The sequence below is a fragment of the Macrobrachium nipponense genome, chromosome 34 (assembly GCF_015104395.2).
Source record: "Macrobrachium nipponense isolate FS-2020 chromosome 34, ASM1510439v2, whole genome shotgun sequence".
NCBI classification, from domain to species: Eukaryota; Metazoa; Arthropoda; class Malacostraca; order Decapoda; family Palaemonidae; genus Macrobrachium; species Macrobrachium nipponense.
The window spans coordinates 30,439,511-30,464,075 of record NC_061095.1 but is presented as its reverse complement, the minus strand read 5'-3'; the positions used below and the strand labels follow the sequence as shown (position 1 = coordinate 30,464,075).

The 24,565-nt window shown below is 41.7% G+C and overlaps 2 protein-coding genes across 2 annotated transcripts in view; one reads left to right on the top strand and one right to left on the bottom strand.

The window, feature by feature from the left end:
- LOC135208074 (DNA-binding protein SMUBP-2-like) overlaps positions 1-24,565 on the top strand; it is a gene marked incomplete in the record, with an annotated part of 738,222 nt that overhangs the window by 404,412 nt on the left and 309,245 nt on the right.
- LOC135208010 (alkaline phosphatase-like) overlaps positions 1-24,565 on the bottom strand; it is a 194,087-nt gene that overhangs the window by 59,949 nt on the left and 109,573 nt on the right. Inside the window, exon 7 of the mRNA XM_064240104.1 lies at positions 9,623-9,821. Coding sequence (XP_064096174.1) covers positions 9,623-9,821 — 199 coding nt within the window. The remainder of the gene's footprint in view (positions 1-9,622; positions 9,822-24,565) is intronic.

The following is a 24,565-nucleotide window of genomic DNA, read 5'->3' as shown; positions in this document are numbered from 1 at the left end:
GTGAACCAGCCCGTTTCGGGGAAGGCACCCCACCTCCTCCGGCACTTTTGCTGCCCTTTGTTGCTTGAAACCCTATTGTAAACCGGCCTCCTGAACATAGGTCTCGACCTTCCCGGGGTGGAAACCCATCTCCATTCCGAATCTCAGTCCCGTCAGACCGACGGCCCAGGTGCTCATACCAATCATACACACATACACATTGCCAAATATATAATAGATTTATCTTTAACTTGGGTGGCATTACAGAAGACAAGACAGCAATTAGTATCAAACACAAATTTTTAACTGGCAATTCAAAACAGAAGTCTCATGTAAGATAAAGTCTTACAGCTTCATTATTCATCTTCCAGTGTGACAATAGTAGCACCTAAAATTCTCTAGCATACATCCATTTTTTTTAATCCCAAGTCTTGCAAAAGAACATGTTTTGATGAAGGAAAAACCTGTTTTTGGTAGCTATGGTAAGTCCTCATCAAAAAATTTTCTCATTGTTAGTCTTAGCCAGAATATTGCCTTTGACTGACATAGTGATAAAATCACTAAAGGTAAAAGGGGTCTTTCCTTGCCTACGGTGTTTACCTGGTTTTCCTCCTCCCTTCTCACACACAGATTTGGCAACAGTGCACAGGTTGGGAAAGATCCCCATTACTTGCCAGATCTGTGGAAGTAAAAACTCACCAAAAATTCCCATGCTCTTTTGTCAGGGAAAATGGATGGGTTTGAGGACTCTTAGTGGCTATCAAAAATAATTTTTTTCCTTTGTCAAAACTGGTGTACATGACTTCTCCTCCTCCTGGTTGGATAAAACAGAGGACAGCATTAGGATTGAATTCATGTCCCTGTTGAAGCAGTAAGAGTTAGTAAATCTTTGACCAATTTGGGGCCACTAGGTAGCTGGTTGCAATGAAAGTAAGGAGTTTGTCCAAAGCCTTCAAAATCTGGGAAAATAGAGGTAGAGGTACAATTTCTTCAATTTGCTCCACTCTTGTAGAAAATTTCCTCTTGCTATTGCCTAACTGTCTAGGCTTGGAGACTTACATGGGTAATTGATGGTTTTTGTGAATGGCAAACAGGTCCACTTCTGGATGCCGAAGAATGCTAGCAATTATTTGAAAGGAGGTTTTGTCTAACATCCACTCAGTTGAGGCTGCCCTCTGCCTCGACAGTCTGCTAATACATTATGCAACCCCTTGAGGTGGATTGCTCACAAGTGCCATATAGTTGATATCAAAGCTACTTTCCAGAATATTCTAGAACATTTCCACAAGATATCAACTTTTTGAAAAGCAGAGAGGAAGTAATATTATACATATGCTTCTCAAAAGTCAGTTTCATATAAAAAATTGCACCTAAAATTATGAAAAGTCACTAATATTTAAAACTGTACCATTTACTAAATGTAAATCAGAATGCAAAGACAAAAGTGTTCTGGATCAGTTATCACACATTGAGTTGTAGAAAGGTTAAGCTTCATGTCCGAAAGCCTACTCCACTCATGAATACATTCAAGATCTCTATTCAAGGATTCTGCAACCATAGACCCAAGGCATGGAGAAGGAACAATAGCTAGGGGATTAGTATCACTGACTAATGCAATCAGTTTGTTCTCCAGACCTTTCCACATATAACAAGTACAGATAATAAATAGCAAAGGTCCATGGTTGTCATATTGTCTAGGACCAACAAATTGTGAGCTCATTTTGGAGGCTTAAATTTTCTGAAAGACAGCTTGAGGCAGGAAGACACCCATCAATTCCAGCAAGATGGTCACCTGTTTTAAAGAGGCATTAATGCAATGCCTCTTTAAAACGGGTGACCATCTTCCCTCTTCCTGACAACCCTCTCAATGGCCTCCTTAACCTGTCAAGGGCGTATCTGTGTATAGGCAGCCCCCGATTATTGGCGGGGTGCTGATAAGCAAAAACTGCCATTAACTGAATCTCATCGATTTATGGCGCTGATATCCAGTTAATGGCATTGATGACTGGTTAATGGTGCCTCTGTTAGGTATGTTATGTATTACTGGCACCTTATGGTGCTGCTAACCAGAACTTTGCGGGTTATGGAGACATAAATTGCCGATTTTATGGCACTATTGGCCTGTTTTGCAGAGTTCTCTTCCAGGTCCACAGATGATACCTTCCCAACTATCCAGTATTGCAGGAAAACCTGGATTGTATAAGAAACTTTTGTGGGGCCTACCTTATTATGGTTTTCAGTCTTGCTAGGAAGAAAACTGACCGAGAAAGATATCCCAACTATGCCCCACCCATGAAAAATGCCCATTGGGTGGGACTTGCTCCAGTTCATCAGGAAACCTTTTGACTGAAGTCTTCCGAGTACTTCAACTCTTGGAATGGTGTAAAAGGCTAGGACAGAAAAGGGGTGGAGCCTTTACATGGAACTCAGAAGTGGTTGTCCTATCTGAGATTAGGCCCACAGAGGCACCAAACTCCTGGGTGGCAACATCAAAAGGGAACGTTTCCCTTTCATAAGGAAGGCCAATTTTTTCCAATCCTTTATGGAGTTCCCTGGTACTTGGAGAGTTGAAATAAATATAGCATCATGTCCCCCTTTTTTTTTTGTTGTGTCCCTTTAAATGCAAAGTTCATAAATTCTGCCTTCACATGATTAACTGTTATAGGACTGAAAGGGCAGAAGACTGGAGCCACCCAAAGGGCGATATTGGTTCTCCAGAATGAAAGTACCATAATTTCCATTGAAATGTAAAAAGAGATTGCCTCCATGGCTTTTGTTGTCATACTATATGGCAAGAGGACTGTCTCCTTTTGCAGTTTCCTAATGCCTGCTGAAGGAAGGAGCAAGCTCCATTCTGCATTTGGAAAAAGCAGAATATTTTCCTTTTGTTGATGAGGTTTTTGTTGTCTGGTTTAAAACATGCATATTGAGGCATCATGCCAATGATTATCAATACTAGTGTCAAAAGCAGGTACTCTTGTTACTGATCCTTCCAGCTACAAGGGGTTACGTAGTGTCGAAACTGGTCATGATATTGTAAAAGGATCTAAGCAATTAAAATTTTGGCCTTGGATTTTTTGTTAGCTTGCTCTCAGGGCATATTTTTTTGTGCAAGGATTACCCTTAGCACAGGTGGCTTTTCAGTCTTTTTGGAGGACTTTTAAAAAGTCCAAAGATAACCTTTAACTGTGTTTAGAGCTGTTTTGCATACCTGTCAGGAATCCTCAATAGTAATGTCTCTGATGTGGTGGTGTTCAGCAAATTTGCCCATGCTATGGCATTAGTATGTACTTACAAGTTTTTGTTTTTTTGTTTTTTTGGCTTTGCTTGATTTAATGTACAGGCATTCCCTGGTTAATGGGGGTGGGGGTTTCATTCTCGGCAGGGTGCTCATAAGTGAAAACTTGGTGATTTATGGCGCCGATATCCGGTTAATGGTGCCTCCTGTAGGTATATTATGGCACCATAATTCTATTATTGGCATCTTGTGGTGCCGATAACTGGAACTCGGCACGATATGACGCCATAAATTGCCAATTTTATGGCGCTAGACAAGTGCCATAAAACCTGATCACCATTATGTACCGAGTGTGCCTATAACTGGTGACTGCCTGTACCATACTTCATTACAAGTTTATTGGTCCTCTATGATATAAAAACCCTCAGTCCTTTACATTAAGAATTGCTTTACAGCGAAGCGGGAACATGGCCAATAAAACTCTTGAACAAGGTGGTTAGGCAGTAACTACTGTTCAGTAGGCGGAGAGACCCACCTGTGTCTCTCCGCCTGCCTGGATGTAAACATTCCTCTTTGCTTTCAGCTGTCATCCAATGCAGATGTGTTTTCTTGAGCTCTTGCTTGACTGTCGTTAATCTCATTTTTCCCAGTGGAAGCTTTTCTTTTATTGTTTAAATATATATATTGAATATACTGTGTTTGATATTTTTTATATTCAAGCCCTTATCACATTCTCATGCCCTTTGATATGAATGATGTGACAGTATATTTGTTATGATTATTGAAATGTGATATTTGCACTTGCACTGATGGAAATTTGCTGGGAAAAAACTTTGGAGTGTTCGCCCTCTGTTTTTCTCCCCTGGTATTCATTCCTTATAGTGTTTTTCTCCTTCAGGAGAGATATCTCCTTTGCCCTCTTCACTCATTTGTCAGGCAAGGAGCTTGGAAGGTGTTGGCGATTGGTTGGCTATTCTCAGGGATCTTCTCTTGCTTTGAAGGGCAGTACCCTTCGGAATGAGAGGAGTCTCCTTTTATTAATCTTTTTTTCCTTTTTTTCTTAAGGCTGACAGTTATCAGTCATAGAACACAGCATTAAATGACTGGATGTCTCACTATGTTGGTTATCCTAACCCTCTGGAGTGTATTTGTGGCACTCCAGCATGCTGTGGCACTGCCCCGTGTGTGTGTGTGTGCTGTTCCCTTGTTGTGCTGCATGTTAGATTACTATTGTTGCCCTGACAACTTATCATGGGACAGCTTCTATTCCCAGCTGCCCTGTGATTCCTGCCTCTACTGCCGTTGATGTCTGATCATCATCTGGTGGAAGAAACCCGAGGAAGAAACATCATGTTCCACTGCCCTTCCCTTCTTTTTCTGAGGCTCAAGGAGGTCCTCGGAAACCGGATTACCCCTTTGGCCAAAGAAGAGGAAGGCTGCTTCTCCCCCAACGAAGAAGTCCTCCTGCAGGATTTCTAAGGGCTGCCTCCTCCTGAGGAGGCAATGGGATTTCTCATTGGCTCTTCCCAACCTTTGGGCTCGGGAACCAATTCACATGCCCCTGGGTTTTGTGTTTCAGGAGCTGTGGGAGCGCAAGCTTTGGTTTGCATTCCATCACCAGTCTAGGGGTTTGTCTTTAGATCTAGATGGGTGCTGTGTCAGGTGCTCATTCGCAAGTTGTTCCGAGTGCTCATGTTTCTAACAATTTGTGTGCATCCCGAACTGCTGACAGAGAGACCTCTCACTGTCCCAGGGCAGGAGAAGGGTGCAGTTCATATATATATTGACTCGCCCCTGCCTGTCAATACTACCGTTAGTGTTGCTACAGATTCAATGAAGATGTGCCCGTCTCTTGAGACAATGTCAGGAGAATTTGAGAGGAGGTCCTCTGTATGGTCCTCTTCATGTAAGGTTTTGACCACGGAGAGGATGGATGCATGGTAAAATGTTGCAAGTTCTTGCCACCCAATAGCTTGTCCAGTTAACCCCAACTCTCGCTCACAGATCATCACTGCAGGTTGATGATCTGTGTGCAAATTGCCCCCTCCTGCTGGTTCTCCTGTTCCCTCTACTTCCTGGGTTACACAGGGATGGGTGAAGCGAATTAGAGAAAGTCTACGGAGATTTCTCCTCAGAGTTCGGCTGCAAGAGCTTACATTCCTGGTTCGGTCTTAGGATATCACTAGATGTATGCCTAAGCTGTTCAGGATGGAAATTGCTCAGGAAGTATTAAACTTCCACTTCTCCAGTGTTCTGTTTCAGGAACAACCAATTCGGCCGGAGCTAGTCTTCTTTGGTGTCCTGTTGTCACCATAGAAGAAGGTGGAGAAGACCAAATAATAGGCGCATACCTGTAGGACAGTTATCTTCAGGTGTGTGACTGAGACAATAAGTATCTCCTCAAGTATCTCCTGTATGCCAAGCACATTCCAAAATGGAATGTGCTACCAAGCAACTCAGCCTCCAGGGTCAAATGAGGTGCAGGGTACTGCCTTTCTCGTGAAGACACTGTTCGTCTTGGTATTGTTTCTCCTCTATCGAGGGTTAACTACTAATATGAACCTCTCTGTCTGGCCATCACAGACCTAATGTATCCGGGCAGCATTTGATTTTCATTTAGGTTCCTGTCTCGTGCTCCATACATGCCACTGGGAGAGAGATGTTTCAGTAGACTCATGATCATCTTTCTGTTTACTTCATGTTATAAAAGAAGTCTGCAAGTCTTCTGCTCCATCACAACTCACCCATTGGCCTTGCAGTGACTCAGAATGATTTTTTCAGACAAACTTGACAGTTTTGTCCTCTACATACATTTTTCTCATTCGTAAGGTGTTCATTTAATATTTGTTCAACCTGAATTGAAAATGAATGACGGAAGACTTCGCCTGTCGCCCAACCTACTAGCTCTGCTTCCAGAGTAACGACAATTGTTCCTTCCTTTGTACCAGTGACAAGAAGCGGTTCTTCAGGTAGGACAATCCCTGTGTTTTCACAGCTAAAGACTTCCAGCCTTCATTGCAAGCACAGGCTTTCTCACCGAGCAGCAATAAAATAGCTGACTAACTCTTTCAGTCCTCTGTGATATTCCAGGGATTAGAGCTGTCTTCACTGGCTGGTGTCATTGATGGGACTTTTCCTTTGATCAGAATCATGAGAGTTAACTTCTCCCCGATTCAACTGTGAAAGACGTAGGTCCACATTTGCCCTAGTCTTTCACGTAAGTAGTATTGCTTCTCTTTAGTTGAGATTCAACTGCTGATGAGAAACTTCTCTCTGTCTTGCCATCACAGGGACCTCTGGTCTTTAGATGGCATTTGACTCTTGTTTAGGGCTCACATGCCCTTGTGAGACTCATCAGACAGTTGTTTTTCAAGACCTCATCTTGCCTCTCTGGCATTGGCGAGGAGGATAGATGATTTGCATGGATCATCTTCAACATCAGCCTTCAAAAGGCAGGTATCATGTCTCCACTCTGTCTTGAATGTTGCAATGAACACTGCATCTGTATCATTCTGCATCTATGGACAGGCTCGAATCTTTCATAATCCCCTGCACCTTGGACTTTGTATTTAATGAGGCAGATTTATTACTTCATTCAATTGATGTATTGCTCTACCTGTGGAAGACTCGACACCCTTGACTTGAATGTCGATAACCTTTCTCCAGTACTTAACTCACCAAGGGAGAAGTATCTGAGGACACATCTTTCTCCTGGTTTTGCGAGATGGGTAGGAGGTTCTCTGCAGCTGGCAATGATGTATGCATTCGCTGAGAGCGCACAGTGCCAGTGGCTTAGTCCTTTTCTCACATTCCAAAGAATAGGTTGGACTGCTAGATAGATGTGGTCTCATCAGGACCACATTCATGTCTTTCTTCATTCGGGTCTTGCCCACAAGTTCTTGGAACCTTTTTTCCTTAGACATGTGGTGGTTGCTGAACAAGTTTTTTTCTTACCTGGCTCCTTTTAGAGGACAGGTTGCATCTTGCCTAAGGTGTACTTTTCCAGAAGTTAGGAATCGAGAGTGACTAGCCTCTCCTCCTCCTCCTTCCTCATCCTTCTACTTCTCTTCCTTCGGGTTGAGAATAGGACTCGAACCTACACTTGCTGAACTGGCGTCTGATGTGGTAATTTACACATCGAGCTTCCTTTCTGTTTATCTTGTTAAAAACATAGAGGCAATCTTGCTCCTTCCTCTGGCAAGGGGAGGAAGGAGAGTCTGGCAATAAGGCAAACCCTTCTTGGATCTTTGCATTAATGCCACCAACTCTTAATATTCTTCCCAGCCTTTTTCATATGAGTTACGATTCCTCACTTGTTTCAAAAAGGCCCAGAAGTCTGATTATTGATCTTGCAGTTCTTTTACTCCAATCAGTTTGTTAGCAGCAGGGCACTCCTTGCTTTTTTGACCAGGAGGAATAGCCTAGGTGTGCTGAACTCCAGTCAGTTCTAGAGACTCTCTCAGATTCCTCCCTCCAATAAGTGAGTCTTCCTAATGTAAAGGACTGAGGGTTTGTTTACCGTGTAGGAACAAATCACAATTTTTGAAAGTAAATTTTATTTTTCCTAACTATACAAACCTGAGGTTCTTAACACTAATGCCCACCTCATGCCACCCCTCAATCTGAAATCTGGGTCGAAAGGCAAAGTAGAATGTTTACATCCAGGTAGTCGGGTCTCTCCTCCTCCTGGACAGTAGTTACTGCCCAACCACCTTGTTCAAGAGTTTTAATGGTCATGTTTCAGCTTTGCCGTAAAGCAATTCTAATGGTGCCATAGGGCAACTATCAGAATAATTCCTTTGAGTACAAAAGGCAGCTACTCTGTCATAAAAGAGTAGATCCCTGCGTAGTAGGGCCACATCAATCTTCCTTCAACTTCATGAGCTCCGTATTAAAGCAATAAATGAATTTAAAAAAAATTTGCTTTTAACATGCATAGAGTGTAAGAATGATAAAACAAGTTGCCATATATAGTATAGGAGATTTCTTGGGGCAATATAATGTGCTTTAGTGTAACTGCATATAGAAGTATAGATCAATATAAATCAGTGGAGCCATGGTGCAACCAAAATGTTATAAAATGAAATTGTGGATATTCAGTAAGCTGTTTTAGTAACTAAAAAGGTAGTCAACTTTTTAAAAACTAGATTAGTTGAACAGTAGTCGCAGTGTGGAAACATGATTTTCAAGATAATTCTAAGCTAACAATTAAAAATTATCTCTAATGGACCAGGCAAGGGCTCAGCAAATGTTTGATCATTGTGTGTTGGTATTGAAAGAATAGATAAAGATAATATCAGTGGAAGAGGAAAAGTCTAGAATTCTGGAATATACTGTATTTCTGAGGTGCACCCATGATCCTGCGATGAGTTAATCAACAATGGGTTTCAGCAGTTTTTAAATGAGGGACCAGCAATCAATGCCAGAATGCAACATGACCCTGGCACAACTGTTCACATAATCAGGAAAGTTGAATACCATTATATATGATTGATATTCAGATTAATGAAGACCAATGAATGTCAAATACCAGTAGCATGTAATCTCTTGTGGCATGCAGTGAGGACATAGTCAAGACAACTTTTTCCAAAAGCCATTGCTTAGAAACTTCCAACAATCCGGGGGGTGTCTATTTAAAGATAAAATGGGTCATCACAATGACCAAGAAACGAGCATGGTGAGTCTGATAACAAATACTAATAAAGAGAAGTGTATGAGAAGGTGGTTAGAAAATGATGCAGAAAAAGTTGGGATGTTTTAAGAATGGGGTCACTGGATTATCATAGTGGTTTTTTGGGTATAGGCACATATGGATAAGAAATGGATGATGGGATAGAAAAATGAGTGGCAAAGGAAAAAAAAAAAAAATTAAAAGTATGTTTGCTGCATTCAGTGGAAATAGATGCAGATGAATACAACAGGAAATAGGTCAAGTGGAGAAATCAGTAAAATGTTTTATGGAGGGGTGAGGAAGTTCTCATTATTATTTTCCTTACATTTACATGAATATTTTGTTTACATGTGTCAATAGATTTTAATGATAAAAGGTTGTAATGATGCTAACATATATTATTAATGTTTTGTATTTCAGTATGCTCTTTATTTGGTATTTTATTGTATATTCTTGTATTAGTCTTTGTTAGCAGGAAGTTTAGTAGAGGAGATTCCATACAAAAGAAAGGAAAGGTATAAAATTCTCAGCTGCAGCAGTGTGTGATACTCTAAAACTAAAAGTTCTTGAAGAAATAATGTGCTATTTTCAAGTATGTAATTGCAATTTTAGTGCAGAAAATCAACAAGTTTATTCATCTCCAAAAGTACACTGCTAGTTTGAAGTACAGTATGTTATTAAATATAGTTTAATGTGAAGAAGTCAACAAGATATATCTAGCTATCCGTACTTACCTAGTAAGTAATCAGTTTTTGTTGCATCAACACTTAGGAGCTCTTGTTCATTTTGTACATAGCTGACCTTCCGCCCATGAACTATTTTGCTTGAAATCCATTCCTTTGCCAGGTTGCGGCTATCTTTTCTTGTGCATGTCTGTGGATCTTTAATACCTGAAACAGCTCCCATTGGTAGCCGTCCACCACCCATTATAACCTGTAAATATTGGAGGGTGTTTTAAATAATTCTCTGTAATAGTGCAGAAAATGAAACACGTGTATCTGCAGGAAATACTGTTAAATTAAAATCATGACTTCATCTGCAAATTCTGGCTCTGTTAATATATGTGCTGAGTTTATCTAGAAAATATTAGCATCATGAAATAAAATTGTTAGATTTTCATTGAGCATGTGTCACTCCCTAGGAAAATATGAAGTAATTAAAGTGCATGAAATAGAGATTATATCAAAATAAGGCCATGTAGGAAATGAAATTACTCAGTGGTCTCGTTAAACTAATGAACCTGATGAGAATCTCTTATAATAAGAATGCCATTTCAAGAAGCTATTAAATTTATGCTAATAATAAAAAAAAACATTAAACGCCGACTGGACGTATTTTACGTCGACATTTTTTGTCTCTCGGGTGCCGACTGGACGTATTTTACGTCGACATACAAAAGTTTTTTTAAAAATTCGCGGAAAAATACTTTTAGGCCTACCAGCCGAAAAATTTTGAATCACGCGCCTTGGGGGATACTGGGAGTTCACGGATCAAGGTGTTGTTTTGTTTACAATCGTTACGCAGGCGCGCAAGCGCGAATTTCTTTCTTGCCGCACTAAAAAGTATCTGTGACACATCTCGGAAATTATTTCGTCACTTTGACATAATTATTTTACCATTTTAAATTAGCCGTTACATGAAGTATTATATATGAAAATGTGCGCATTTTTATGTAGAATACAACAAAAAAATACTCATGATTGTAGCTTTTATCAGTTTTGAGATATTTTCATATAAATAACGATAAGTGCCAAAATTTCAACCTTTGATCAACTTTGACTCTACCGAAATGGTCGAAAAACGCAATTGTAAGCTAAATCTCTTATATTTTAGTAATATTCAATCATTTACTTTAATTTTGCAACTAATTGGAAGTCTCTAGCACAATATTTTGATTTATGGTGAATTTATGAAAAAACTTTTTCCTTACGTCCGCGCGGTAACTCTTCCGAAAAAAATCATACATGCGATTGTGGTAATGTTTGCACCATTTTAAATCAGCCGTTACATAAAGTTTTATATATGAAAATGTGCGCAATTTCATGCGCAATACAACTAAAATCAACCCATGGTTGTAGCTTTTATCAATTTTGAAATATTTTCATATAAAAAATGATAAGTGACAAATTTTCAACCTTCGGTCAACTTTGACTCTACCAAAATGGTCGAAAACGCAATTGTAAGCTAAAACGCTTATATTCTAGTAATATTCAAGCATTTACCATCATTTTGCAACAAATTGGAAGTCTCTAGCACAATATTTCGATTTATGGTGAATTTATGAAAAAAATAACATTTTCTTTACATCCGCGCGGTAACTCTTCCGAAAAAATCATACGTGCGATTGTGGTAATGTTTGCACCATTTTAAATTAGCCGTTACATAAAGTTTTATATATGAAAATGTGCACAATTTCATGTATAATACAACAAAAAATAGTTGAAGGTTGTAGCTTTTCTCATTTTTGAAATATTTGCATATAAATCACGATAAATAGAAAAAAAACCACGTTCGGTCAAATTTGACTCTACCGAAATGGTCAAAAAACGCAATTGTAAGATAAAACTCTTACAGTCTAGTAATATTCAGTCATTTATCTTCATCGTGAAACAAATTCGAAGTCTCTAGCACAATATTTAAATTTATGGTGAATTTAAAAAAAAAAACTTTCCTTCCCTCCGCGCGCGGATTCTCCGCCACAAATCTCCGAAATGCGTAAGTCCCATTCTCGGAATATTTGCTCCGTTTCATATTAGGCATTTCATAGAGTTTTATATATGAAAATTTGCGCAATTTCATGTAGAATAAAACGAAAAATATTTGAAAGTTGTAGCTTTTCTTATTTCCGAAATAATTGCATATAAAAATATATATATAAAAAAATTCGACATTCGGTCAACTTTAACTCGTCAGATATGGTCGAAAACTGCATTTGTAAGCTAATATTCTTATAGTATAGTATTATTCAATCATTTGTCTTCATTTTGAAAGAAATTGGAAGTCTCTAGGACAATATTTAGGTTTATGGTGAATTTTTGAAAAAAATATTTGTTTACGTCCGCGCGTTACGAATTCATGCATTTTTTTGTGATAATATTTTCTCTGTGTTGCTTTTATCGTTTTACAATGTGTAATATACCAAAATGATTGCAATTTAGTGTACATTACAACGAAAAAAAAGTAACTTGTTACCTTTAACCGTTTTGCGCACAGCACGATTTGAATACAATTATATATGAAATTTCGTTTTTGCGCTATCATATATCGCATTATTTATATTTGATAATGATAATTGTTTTCATTTCTGATGGTTGCATACTAAACTTCAGGCAATGATAATAAAAGGAGCCAAAAATGAACTTATAATCTTCAAAACTAAGCGCGCTGTGATTTTTTGAAAAAAATATTTTTTCCGATTCCGCGCTCACTCTGAAACGTCTCCGGCACACGGGAGACATTTTTTTTTTACCGCTTCAGCGTTTAAGGGTTAATGACACCATTACAAGAGTTAGTTTAACAATAACAGAAAAGCACAAATAACTTTATTACTACAGGTACCATCCTACTTACAACCAAGTTTGGTTCCGACCCACTGGTTGTAAGTCAGAATGGATGTAAGTCAAACCTTAGAAAGTGGCCAACATACTGGGTAGGGTATACTATCAAACCTTTGCTATATAAAAGTGCCTACTTAGTACTGTAATGTAATGTACAATCATTATTTCAATCTTTTTACCATAATGTACTTCTACTAATACATTTTAATCATTTATGTAAAAGTATATATTACGTACAATCAGGCATTGAGTTACAATGGGGTTAGGTTCTTGCATGCATGTCAGAAGTTGATTCTTACATAAATTGGTTTGCAATTCAGTCTACAGTACAGTTAATACCAACTGATGCTGCAGATAGGGCAGGGTAACTCAAACTGATGCTGCCTGAGTGATGAGAGTTCTCATGCCTGAGTGATGAGAGTTCTCATGAGATGGCGCAGTGCCAAGTAACTCAATGGTCAACTGTCTGAAGTAAGGTTGTAAGTACGAGTGGTCGTATGTCGAGCAGGTTGTAAGTCGGATAGTAGTTGTATAGTGTTCTCATACAGAATTAATGGATAGTAGTATGGGTTTCTCCTTATTCTTTTTTATCCCAGTCTCAACAGAAAGGTGCAACGCACAATCCAGAAATGTGTTCAAGGTAGCAATATGAGGTTACCTTATTTGGTTTTTGGTATCGAGGAAATTTTGATAGGCCCTTCTCAGTTTTGAAGTTTTGAGTGAAGAGAGAATAATTAGGAAAATGCTGGCCAAGTATCCTGTAAGAACATGCCATAAGATGAGGTCTTTTCCAATTTGTACATACTTGGAATTGGTAAATTAGTGGCATCCTTACCTACAATACTTTCATGAGGGTCAATGTTAATATCTACCCCTTTATATTCCCCAATGTTCATTGTAAGCAATGAAAACATTTAGCACTGTCATATCTAACGTGTTTAAAAACCAAACTTTATAAAAATATTTCATTCAGTTGTATAATGTGAAATGGATCTGATTAGTGTACATCAGTTGTAGTCAGTTACAGCCTTTGGTTTATGTCTTTTTTTCCCTCATTTTGAGACAATTCGCTATTGTATTATAGAGGGTGGTGCTCAAAATAGTAGTCTCCTTTATCTCTCTCCATTTCATGACCTTAGGATTTTGCTCTTTTTTTTTTAAGACTCATCTTCTGTTCATTTTCAAAGTTTCAGAACCATTGTTTGTCTCTTTGTAAACAAATGCAAACCTTCATTCTTTACATAGAGATTTAGCTTGTGAACGCAAGCTGAAACTGCCATTTAACTTTCAGACAAGGCTATTATTCACTACCTATTGATAGAGGGAAGCCCTGCCCACCTTTTGCCTGACTGCCATTCATTTACTTACTGTTTATGACACTTTTGCTTGAAATATATTTTGTGTGATTGTTGTTTGATTTACCATGCAAACCCCTCAGTCACATAAGCCTTCTTTTGAGAGGAAACCACAGGTATTTAGGCACTATCCAGGGAAGGATGGCCTGTGTAACCTGTTTCTTTCCTCTATTGAGGTTAACCCCTCACTCATTGTGTGTCATGCTGTAAACATGAGTGTAACCAGATCAGCCCATGCTAAGAGGTCCGAGTTAGGCCATTTAAGTGAGTGAAGTTTGCAGGGCAAAAGAAGAGAGAGAGAGAGAAAGATTTCCCTTGTGTCATCAGGGTGCAATATTCCACTGATGAAACTGAAGGTTCTCTCCAGTTCCTTTCTGCCTCCTGCCAAATTTCTGCCCATTGTTACCACTCCCAAGGGAGTGGTTTCCCTTTGCCGACTCTTACCGTTGCTTCAATAGAGAGCCACCAAGGTGGGGCGTTGAAGATGACCAGCCCAATTCCTCTCAGGGAATCTCTCTTCATTTAAAGGAGGAGTTGTCCTCTGGTGGAAGCATGTTCTATGGGTGGAGGTCAAGGGAACTCCCTAGGCCTCTTGTGGGAGCAGTGTGTCTCGACTGATTGATTACTTGAAGGCTATGTAGGGCTTTCCAGTAATTGCATTAACTGTGACGATATCCACTGTCTCTTGGACTGCCCCTACTTCCTTGGTGACCCTGCATGCAGCATTAGTGATGTGTCTCCAGATGCTGCCACTTATGTCATCTATGGGTGATGTCCTCCTCCAGACACTGTTGTTGAAGGCTGCACTCAGCAAGTCCAAGAAGAGAAGGACGTCGTTATTGTCATCTTTGTCTTTGTCGTCAAATGGTCTCTTGCTATTAGGACTTTGAGTACCGCTGCTCCTGTTGCTAAGCACATGGGTACAACTGCTACCTGAGATCCTCTGAATGGTGTACTAGTAATGGCTCTGGTAGCTCACCTCCCTGAGCCAGAAAGGGTCCTTGGTCTATGGGCCTGGGCCTGGCTGCCAGCATGACCCATTGAAAGAAAGTGAGCAAAGAGCATGCAGGTGATTCCTAAACCCCCTCCCATCCCACTTTTTAGAGAGAGCAGCTCAGGGGTCCTAGGATAGTGGCCTGGCCCAACTGGCCCAGTCACCCAGGCCAGGTATGAGGACCTCCACTCGGTCTTCTCAATCTGTAGAAGCTCCGGCTTCTAAGAAGACTGGAGCACACTTGTGAGAGAGCCCACGCCCACATTAGTTTGAGAGAGACCACTCTCCCGGACCCTTGATGACATTGTTACTATGGGTTGACAACAGCCCACAGCATCGCTCTTCTGTCAATACCTCAGTCTTTCGACAGGCTGGGCAAAAGTACTCATGAACCCTAACTTGTTCTTTCCACCTCCTCGGAGTTTTCTGGGAAGCTGGAAGCTAGACAGTTTTGGAACTCAGGTTTCATGCTTCCATCCCAGCACATCTGCCTAGACGTAGGTTCCTGGTTTGGTCCTCCAACTGGACAGGATTATGCTTGAGTGGTCTGTAGGTCACTAGGGGGCTCTGGTGAGTGACCCTCTCTTGTTGAGGGAACAGCTCAGGAGGACCGTGACCTGTAGAGATCATTAGAATATGTAATTTTAATGATCTCAAGGAAGAGACCTTGGCTTTTCCTGCAGACTGTTCTTCTGCCACTGAGTCTTTCTGAGGACCCAGAAGGAACTCACAGTTTTGACTGTCTGCCATGGTCTAGGCTTGTTGGTGGGGTTTTGGAGTAGATGAAATTCTCTTCTTTCTGGACAAGCAAATTCTCTCCTGTCCAGCCATTCATGCAAGACATTTCATTGTCTCTGGCTTGCCAGAAATATTTTCCCTCGGAGAGCCCATTTTTGACCATGCAGGTTTATTCAGACTTGACTCATCTGCATCCTGGTCTATTGCTAGAGCGCCTAAGCAGAGGGAATTTCCCTCTTGCAGGCTGAGGCAGCGGCACTAGAATCAACTACCACGGCAACATTCTTGACAGTCTCGTTGATCAATCTTTGGTCCCTGTCAGTGGCCAAGAATGCATCTTCCTTAGGCACCTGTACACTTGAGGAGGATGATCACTATACACGGTTTTTTCCATCTGGCCCCCGGCCTGTGGTGCTCGTGCACGGTAACACTGCATCCCAGGCTTTAAATAGTTACGCTATGTGTAAGTTTTAGGTAAATAAAAGGATATCTGGGTGTACATTTGGAACTAAAAAGTATTCTAATAATTTACTGTATGTGAATTACACCGTTAATATTTGATTAAAACACTTTTCAGTTGCAAATGTACACCCAGATATCCTTTTATTTACCTAAAACTTATACATAGTATAAATACTTAAAGCCCGGGACGCAGTGTTACCATGCGCAAGCACCACAGGCGGTTGGACAGATGGTTAAAAACTGAGTATAGGTCTGTTGGTCCTGAGTCGGTCCCTCTTTGCTAGAGGTGAGGTGGAGGCCACAGCGGTCAGGCTTTGGGTTAACAACGACAAGCTTGCCTACCAGACAGTGGCTAAGACCTCTGAGTCTTCACTTGGCACTGTGACTGACCCTCTTGTCAGGCTGGCCTTTCCTCTTTGGGTCAGAGAAAGTCTCATACTTCCTCAGCCCCTTGTAGAAGTACCTAGGTTCTTCTACCCTCGTAGGGAAGAAGGTTGGTGGACGCTAGGGGCAGCGTTCCTCCTTGCTTGCTGCCAATGGTGTGGGTTGGCCTGTCAAGCCACTGGGCAACTTGTCAGTGACATGGAGTAGAGACCTGGGTAGTGGATGTCCTTCGGGTAGGATATCCACTACCCTTCGAATCTTTGCCACCCCTCACCCTTGCCACAGGATCTCGCCCTTTGGGAAGAGGTTAATGCAGAGGGGGTGAATTGAAGCTTTTGGTGGCTTTTGAAGGATTGTTATTTTCAGTTACCCATCCATCAGTCCTTCTGCAAATACCTATGCTTTATCTTTGGGGAAACTATGTTCCAGTACAGAACACTTTGTTTCGGGCTCTCAACTGCTCCTGTAGTGTTCACTCAGCATTCACATTGATCTTAGCTTGGGCTCAATCACATGGGATACGTCTGATGAGGTACCTGGACAACTGGCTAGTCCCGGCAAGTTCATTGTAGTTGCTCCAGGGCAGATGGTCTTCTCAAGTTCGATCATGATGTGGGTGTAGTAATCAACTTTGAGAAGTCAAATCTCACACTCAAGCAGAGTATAAAGTATATGGACATGCTGATAGACAAGGCAGCTGGGAAGTTCTTTCCTTTGGATCTCATATCAGCAGGTTCAGAGAGCCAGCACAGAAGTTCTCATCTGGCCAGAAACAACCTGCTCATTAGTGGCAGGACATTCTGGGTTACTTGTTGTCATTGGAGAAGCTGGTCCCTTATGGGTGGGTGGCTTCACCTCCAATCCCTTCAGTGGAGGATGAAGTTTTGGGCTCCGGTTAGAGACCCTCCTTTTTCTCCTATTCCTCTGTCAGAGAAAGGGAGAAGAGATTTAGGGCTCTGTTGGGCACTTCCCCTCCCAAGATGCTTCTGCTGTCGGATGTTTTGACCAAGGGATGGGGTTCACACCTGGAAGAGTTGTTGGTTTCATTCATGTGGGATGAGATCGACAGACACCACATCAGTATCCTGGAATTCAAGGCAGCTTTTTTTAGCTCTATGAGATTTTTAGGACCGATTGATGGTGCACTCCATGATGTTGATGAGCAACAACACTTTATTAGTGGCTTATGTCAACAAGCAGGGGGAACTGGTGTCCTTCCAGCTGTTCAGGTTGTCGGTGCTAGTGCATGAGTGGGCAGTAGCACACTCAGTGGGGCTGTCAGCCAGGTACAATCTGGAGCCTCGGAATGTGGTTGCAGACAACTCGGTCGCTAGTCAGGTGATAGTGACAAGAGTGGTCCCTGTACAAGACATTGCAGAGAGACTCTTTGAGTTATGGGGCGTCCCAAACATAGACTGTTCAATACCCAGTACAACAGGAAGTTACTGGTGTTCTGCTTGATTGTGCTGGACCTGTGGGTTGTGATGGAGGACATTTTTCCATCACCTTTGTGACAACTCAGAGGCTTACACCTTCCCTCCATTTTGTCTGATTCGTTGAGTGATCAATAGGGTTTTGATTACCCTAAGTTTTAGATTGACTTTGGTGGCTCCCAAGTGGCCACACACTGAGTGGTTCTTGGACCTGCTGGCTCTGTTATCTGAGGTCCCAAGATAGATTCCCCCTTGGCACAACCATCTGTGCCAGCCGCATATCAAGAGAGTATCACTAGGCATTGGAAGCACTGGTACTTCATGTCTGGAGACTATCCAATGTCTCCAGTGAGCAAGAGGTTTTTTTTGATGCGCAGGTAAGGAGATGTCTGGATACTTGTGGAAGTCCTCATCTCATTTCCTGTGTACCATGGAAATGGGCCATCTTCTGTGGTTGGTGTTGTCGATGGGGTATACCTCCAGTCAGAGCATCTTTTCAGCAAGCAGAGTTTCTCGTCTACTTTGCCAAGGGAAGATTCTCTCTGTTCTTGGCCAGATCCTTTAGTTGAAGGAAGTAGATCTCTTGTCTTCGTGGGAGATCTCTATGCTCTTGAGAAGCTTCGAACAGTCATGCCCACCCAGGGAACTCATACCCCAGAGTGGGATGTGACTCTCATTTTGAGGAGCCATACAAGCCATTGGGAGGGTCGTCAGACAGGGATATGACTCTGAAAACTGTTTTCTTGCTTACCCTGGCGCCACCAAAGAGGTAGGTGAGCTCGCTAGGGAATGGGGAGTTTTTACTGGAATTCAAAGTGAAGACTCAGAATCCATCGATCCCTTATGCCAGATTCGAGTCATTGTTGATCCCCTCGCTAGAGGACTTTTTAAGTATTAATCAGGATGAGATGCCACTTTGTCCAGTTAGGGTGCTGCAGTACCACCTCAGAAAACTCAGCACCTCAGGCCTGAGTGTCAGGGCCTCTTCATTAGTACCAGCTTGACCAAGAAATAGGTGCCCAATGACACTATCCTTCTGGCGTTGTGAGACAATCAAACAAGCTTACTCTTCGTTTGACGAGGCATACAGGAGTTCAGACCAGGTGAGAGCTCATTAAGTTAGAGGCATCACTCTGTCCCTTTCATTTTGGAAGAACCTGCTGGTTAAGCAGGTATACTACAAGCAGGTTTGTGGTCATGCTAGACCTCATTTGCTTCATTTTACCTTCAGGATATTGCCCATGCCCACAAGCCTTTGAGTCCTGTGATGGCTGCTCAACAAATTGTGCTGCTTATTTGGCTTCCCTAAGGGGATAGGTAGCACCTCGTCTAAGGTGTTCAATAGGTGAGAGGGAATGTGTATGAGTGGCTGGTATCCTTGCTTTTCTCTTTTACCATCCTTTCTTAGAGGGAAGAGAGGTAGGTAACAACCTGTCACGTGCTGGTGAGCCTTACAGGTGAGTACATGACCAGGGTACCCTGTCCTTCATATTTTTGTAGATTGGTTGGATGCATGGCCCCTCCACTCTCTCTAGACAAGGGAGAGAGGGATAGATAATGAAATAAACCCATGGTTTAGTTAAAAATTTTATTGTCTCTGGCACTTTTTGGTTCCTCCAAGTCTTCATCAAGGTAATGAAGCAAATTCATTACTTTATGCCCAGAAGTCTAGCAGTTGCAACATCCCATATGTCCAACAAGCTAGAGGTGTGGGATTCCTTCATCAGCTCTTCCATACCAGGAAGGTATTCCCAGGTGTGTAGAACCAACCAGTTGGTTCAGAGATTTGCCCACACTCCCCCCACCGTTGGGTAAGTGTACAACCTTGTCTGAAAATTAAACAGCCATTCCAGTTGGCATTTGCGAGTTAAATCCTTATGTAAAGAACTTCATTTATGTATATTAGGAAAATACAAATTACTTTAAAAATTTGCTATTTTTCAACCAGGTCATCTAAAAAGGATGGCTTGTGTTAGTGTATAAACAATTCCCTTTGTCAAAAAAAGGACCCAACAGGACAAAGCAATTCTTTGTTCGTTCAAGTACAAACTTAAAGTTATTTCTTTATTATAGTAATTCAGCTTGTGAATACCGCTGCAGCAGCCATTCAAACTTATTGACAAGGTAGTCATCTACCGACAGGCAGGGGGAAGCCCTGCCCACCTGTCGGTTTGTTTTTTCCTCACCAATATGAATACTATACCTTATTTATTTAAGGTGATCCTGCTATCACAGTCTTCCTTTGTATTCTTTGGATATAGGTTATGTAGCTTTTTCCTCTGATTTCTGTGACATAGCCTTTCTGATTCTTGGTTACTGAAGCCAAGGCGAGTTTTGACAGTGGTGGACGGAGGTAGAGGCGTTCAACTTCCCTTCATCTTCAGTGTCGTTCTTTAGAACCTCACCTTCACTCTGACTTGGATGCAAGTGTAGAGTTTGGAGGGGGGCAGGGGCAGGATCTGCTCCATTTTAGAAGGCTTCTTAAGATTCTTTCTGTCCTCCTTTCCCTTTGGGGTAGGGCAGGGTGTCTTGATCACTGTCGCTATTGATATCCTAAGCAGGTCAGGTACTGAGTGTCTTTCCCTTAAACTCAAGGTTCTCTTTGTCTCATCTCTAAGTTCAAGCTGGCTTAGTTGAATTCTCTCTCTCTGAGGGAAGTAGTGCTTCAATCCTTGATGTGGCTCATTCACTCATTTTCCCAGCCTGTGGACCAAGTTTACGGGTGGCAACGAGTTTGGAGTGTCCTTGCTTTTTATGGTGAGATAACCAAAGTAACAGGTAATTACTTCAACCCTTCTCACCACAATCCTTCAGGATGACACAGAGAGGGGCTTGCATGGCTCATTTGCACTGACCATTGGCTTTCATTACCTGACCTACAGGATGGGTTAGGTTTGCTGATGGTCCAGGGGTATTCTTCCTGTCTTTCCTTGGTTGGGCGACTGGGGTGAAAGGGAAACACTTTGACTCTTCCTCATTAATCATTCAAGAAAGGGTTTGTGTGGCCTGTTATCTCTACTTAATTGGTTCCTGAGTTCTCAGTCTTGAATTGAGCTTTTGGGGAGCAATTAGCCGGTGTTGCCAGCCCTCCTTTGGTCGGACAGCCATGATGAATTGGTAATACTTTGATCCTTCTGTCTTTGGCTCCTCAGGAGAGGGGTTAGCATGACCTGGCCATGCGGCTCAAGCAGTATCAATGGCTGTGGTCTTCAGATCAGTGTGATGATTAGTTATGGGTATTGTGGAGTTTTCCATTGCCTATGATCTTTCTCCTTCAATACATTCAAGTGAAGGAGGAAGGCGGCTAGTGTATCTGGCTTTCTCTGCAGAAAGTCTTGATTGGCTTCCAGCATTAGGTCCTTTCCTGAGGAAGAGGACTGATTGGCTCATGCTGTGGAACAGTTTGTTGCAGGTCCCAGGAGCTGGCCAGTACCTGGGGCTGTTCCAGTCCCTAGGGTACCAGTCCAATCAAGGCTCTCATGCCAATGTTCATGGACTCCTTGATGCTACCCATGTTCTATGCACAGGTGCAACTGCTACCCTTGCTGACTGGCTCAGTTAAGGCTTATGGATGGTTGGTCCAGGACCCCACTGCTGCTACCCATGCGCTGTGCACAGATGCAACCTCTACCTTGAGTTCCCTGACAGGGGGCCCAGTCTAGCCTAGCTTGCCAGGCTGTGTAGGCCAATCAGGGTACCTCTACTACTGGTACAGGATCCTTGGGTTACAGGGGTCCAGGGCAGCGATGGGGCCCGGGTGGTCCTGTCATTCTAGGGGTCATCAAGCCCTGTCACAACCTGGATGGCCTTGGGAAGCACTGGCATTTTCTGCAGCTTTTTCCCTGCCAGAGATAATGTAGGTTATAGCCTAGTTGCCTTCGTCAAGACTTACTAGCGGTGTTTTTAGCCATTTGATTTCACCTGTATCTGTACAAGGAATAAGTTTTGGACCAGTCTAGCATAGTGACTTTTTACCTGTCTCCTCCTCCTCCTCCTCCACCCCCCCCCCCCCCCCCCCTCCCACAACTCATCGAAAGGAGAGCTGTTTATCTCAGTCAGTGCCAAACCAATACCACAAATAAAATTAAGTCTTTCTATCTTTCTGCGTCACATTCAAAGGCAATGGATGACCTAAAGAAGGAGGCTATATTGAAAACACTTTTGTCTGGGGGTAGTCTTTGTTGACTGCCAAGCCCACCAGACAACTTCATGTGAGCTATATTTTGTGGGTAGAAGGACGAGATACAGTATTGTGGCTGAATCCTTGGGCAAAATTTTGGCACTGAGGATTGGTCTGGTCTGTGTGGGTCTACTACAATCCTTTTGGGGTGAAGTGAGGCAGCAGCAATGTTGGAACAGTTGACTAAGAGAATCCATCTTTACCAGGCAGTTTCCTATAGGTTCCCGGGCCAATGAGGAACTGCAGTTGAACTTTCATGTTCAGCAGGCTGTCTCTTCTTTGGGACAGTGGAGATTCAACTTCTTTTTTTCTTAAGGAGTTTCCCAGACTACTTCTCAGGTTGGGAGTTTTGTCTCACCTTTAATCACTCTTCTGTTCTGAATAAGGTGGCAAGGTGAAGAAATGGTGTAATGCAAGGGTGGCATTCTTTCCCTGTGACTGCCATTTGTAAGAGAGTCTTTTGATTCCCAACAACTCGTACCTTCCTCCGGTTCATTTCCTCTCCTTATTTGTGGCTCACAATGGGATCTCACCCTTGGTATGGGGTGAGTAATGCTGAGGATTGGCATTAGAAGTCAAGGGGGAGTGACTTCTCCTTTTTAGAGGTACATACTAAAGTTATGAGTATTTTGAAAATACACCTATTAGTCATCTCAGAAAGAGTCTTTCATTGGGACTTTCAGTCACCTGTCTGCAAGGTCCAACAAAAAGTCTACATTAGTGTCCTTTCTCTCTTTTGTGAGAGGTATACTGGATGTCCTGGCAAACTTGTTGCAGTTTCGGCCTTAGGATAACCTTCTCTCTTGAGTTGAGTGTTGATGAACTTCAAGATTTTTACCCTCTTTCCTAATCAGAGAGTGAACCCAGGCAGCAGCAAGTCTTTTCTTAGGATTCTTGCTTCAGCAAACTGAGGGAGGCTGTGCACAAGTTCCTGTTGTATCAGGGATAACTCGTTTGGTGTTGTCACTATTCTTTTGTTCCCCTGTTGTCTTTGTAGAGGCCAGTTCTGACGGCAACTTTGCCTCCTCTCCTGACTTAGATTCTTTAGAGGTTGTGTCTTCGGGGGACTGAGACTATGGCAGGACGACAGGAACTGCACATGGGAGTCCCACTAGGTTTTCCCCCAGGGATGCTTTTATGGTGAAATGCATCCAATGATAGGTAGGATTCACACCTTGGCATTTGCGCAGAGTGGTGAGTCTCACTTTAGAGCTGATGTCTAGATACCTTTTGACACCAGCTCTGCGATTGGAGACAGATATGTAATTAGAACGTTGGTCCCTAGTCACCCGTATGGCAAGGAAGTTGTGAGATTTTTGGGTTCTAAGCTTACGCTTGCCTGCTGTTTGGCACAACAGGTAGTCTGGGCTTCATTATTTTCCATGCTTGCTTTGGTTTAAGCATGGAGAAAGGTTTCTTTCCTGGACGGCAACCTTGAACCTTATGTCTTTATTGTCATGTCACCGTTTAGTACATAGTCAATGGCAGGTTAAATTCTACTGTTCCTTGGCAAAATCTTTCTTTCATAGTATATACCAAAATTGGATTATTGAAAAAGGTGAGTTTTTTTATGTGGGCCTATTGAAATTTTACTGAAAATTCTTGTAATTTTTTATATATATGTATCTGCAAGTCTTACCAATGAAATTAACATGGCTCAAGCTCTTGCTTTGGACTCACTTCACATGTTTGCAGATTAACTTTCAAACACTCTTTTCATTCCTGGTATAGATTAATATGGTATTATGAACATAAGGATTATTATGTACTTAGTGAATTCCTCTGATCTGAAGATTCCTAATGGAACTTTGCTATGTAGGTGTTTGATAGGCAGATGTAACATCTTTCAAGTAGGACTTCACTGTGGTACTGGTGAGTTTTGTATGGGAGCCATATGAATCTTCATATTTAGCATCATCAAAGAAACCACCACTTCAAGCATCCCATTTATGGGTTTACTGCTGGCAAGGCAAATTACTTGTAGTTAGCTTAAGTATCTTATATGAAGGGATGATAAACGGTTGCTTTTGCATTCCTTTTTAAAATATTATTGTGAAAACCCAGTTCTGGAGTTAAGAAGATGCCTTGATATCTTTTTCACAGTTCTGTAATAGATATTATTGAAAATGTGGAGAGAATGCCTTTCTTTGTGCTGTAAGATAGCTTGTCTAGTTCTCAATTGAATGAAGAATTTTGGATCTTCATCTTAATTTTTCCATCGTACAGAAGGATCAACCACTGCAGCATATAGTTCTGGCATAGGGTAATTATTTCATGGTTTCAGGTCAGTCCAGAAGAGGTATACATTATCAGAAAGTTAGAACCTTTTAACTCTTTTCAAATATAAAGTGTATGGTGGAGTTATAAGATGTCTCACAGATAAGTCATAATAAATGAAGGGTCTCATTACTCACAGGCTTTCATCTTCACTTTCACTCCACTTAATGTTGATCACAGTATTTCATTAAGTGATATCAGCTTGATATAAACACAGATCTATTTGCAACCCTGATATCATTCACCCAGTGTTTATAATGGATATCATTAAAGTATAATTTGCAAATATAAATCAGA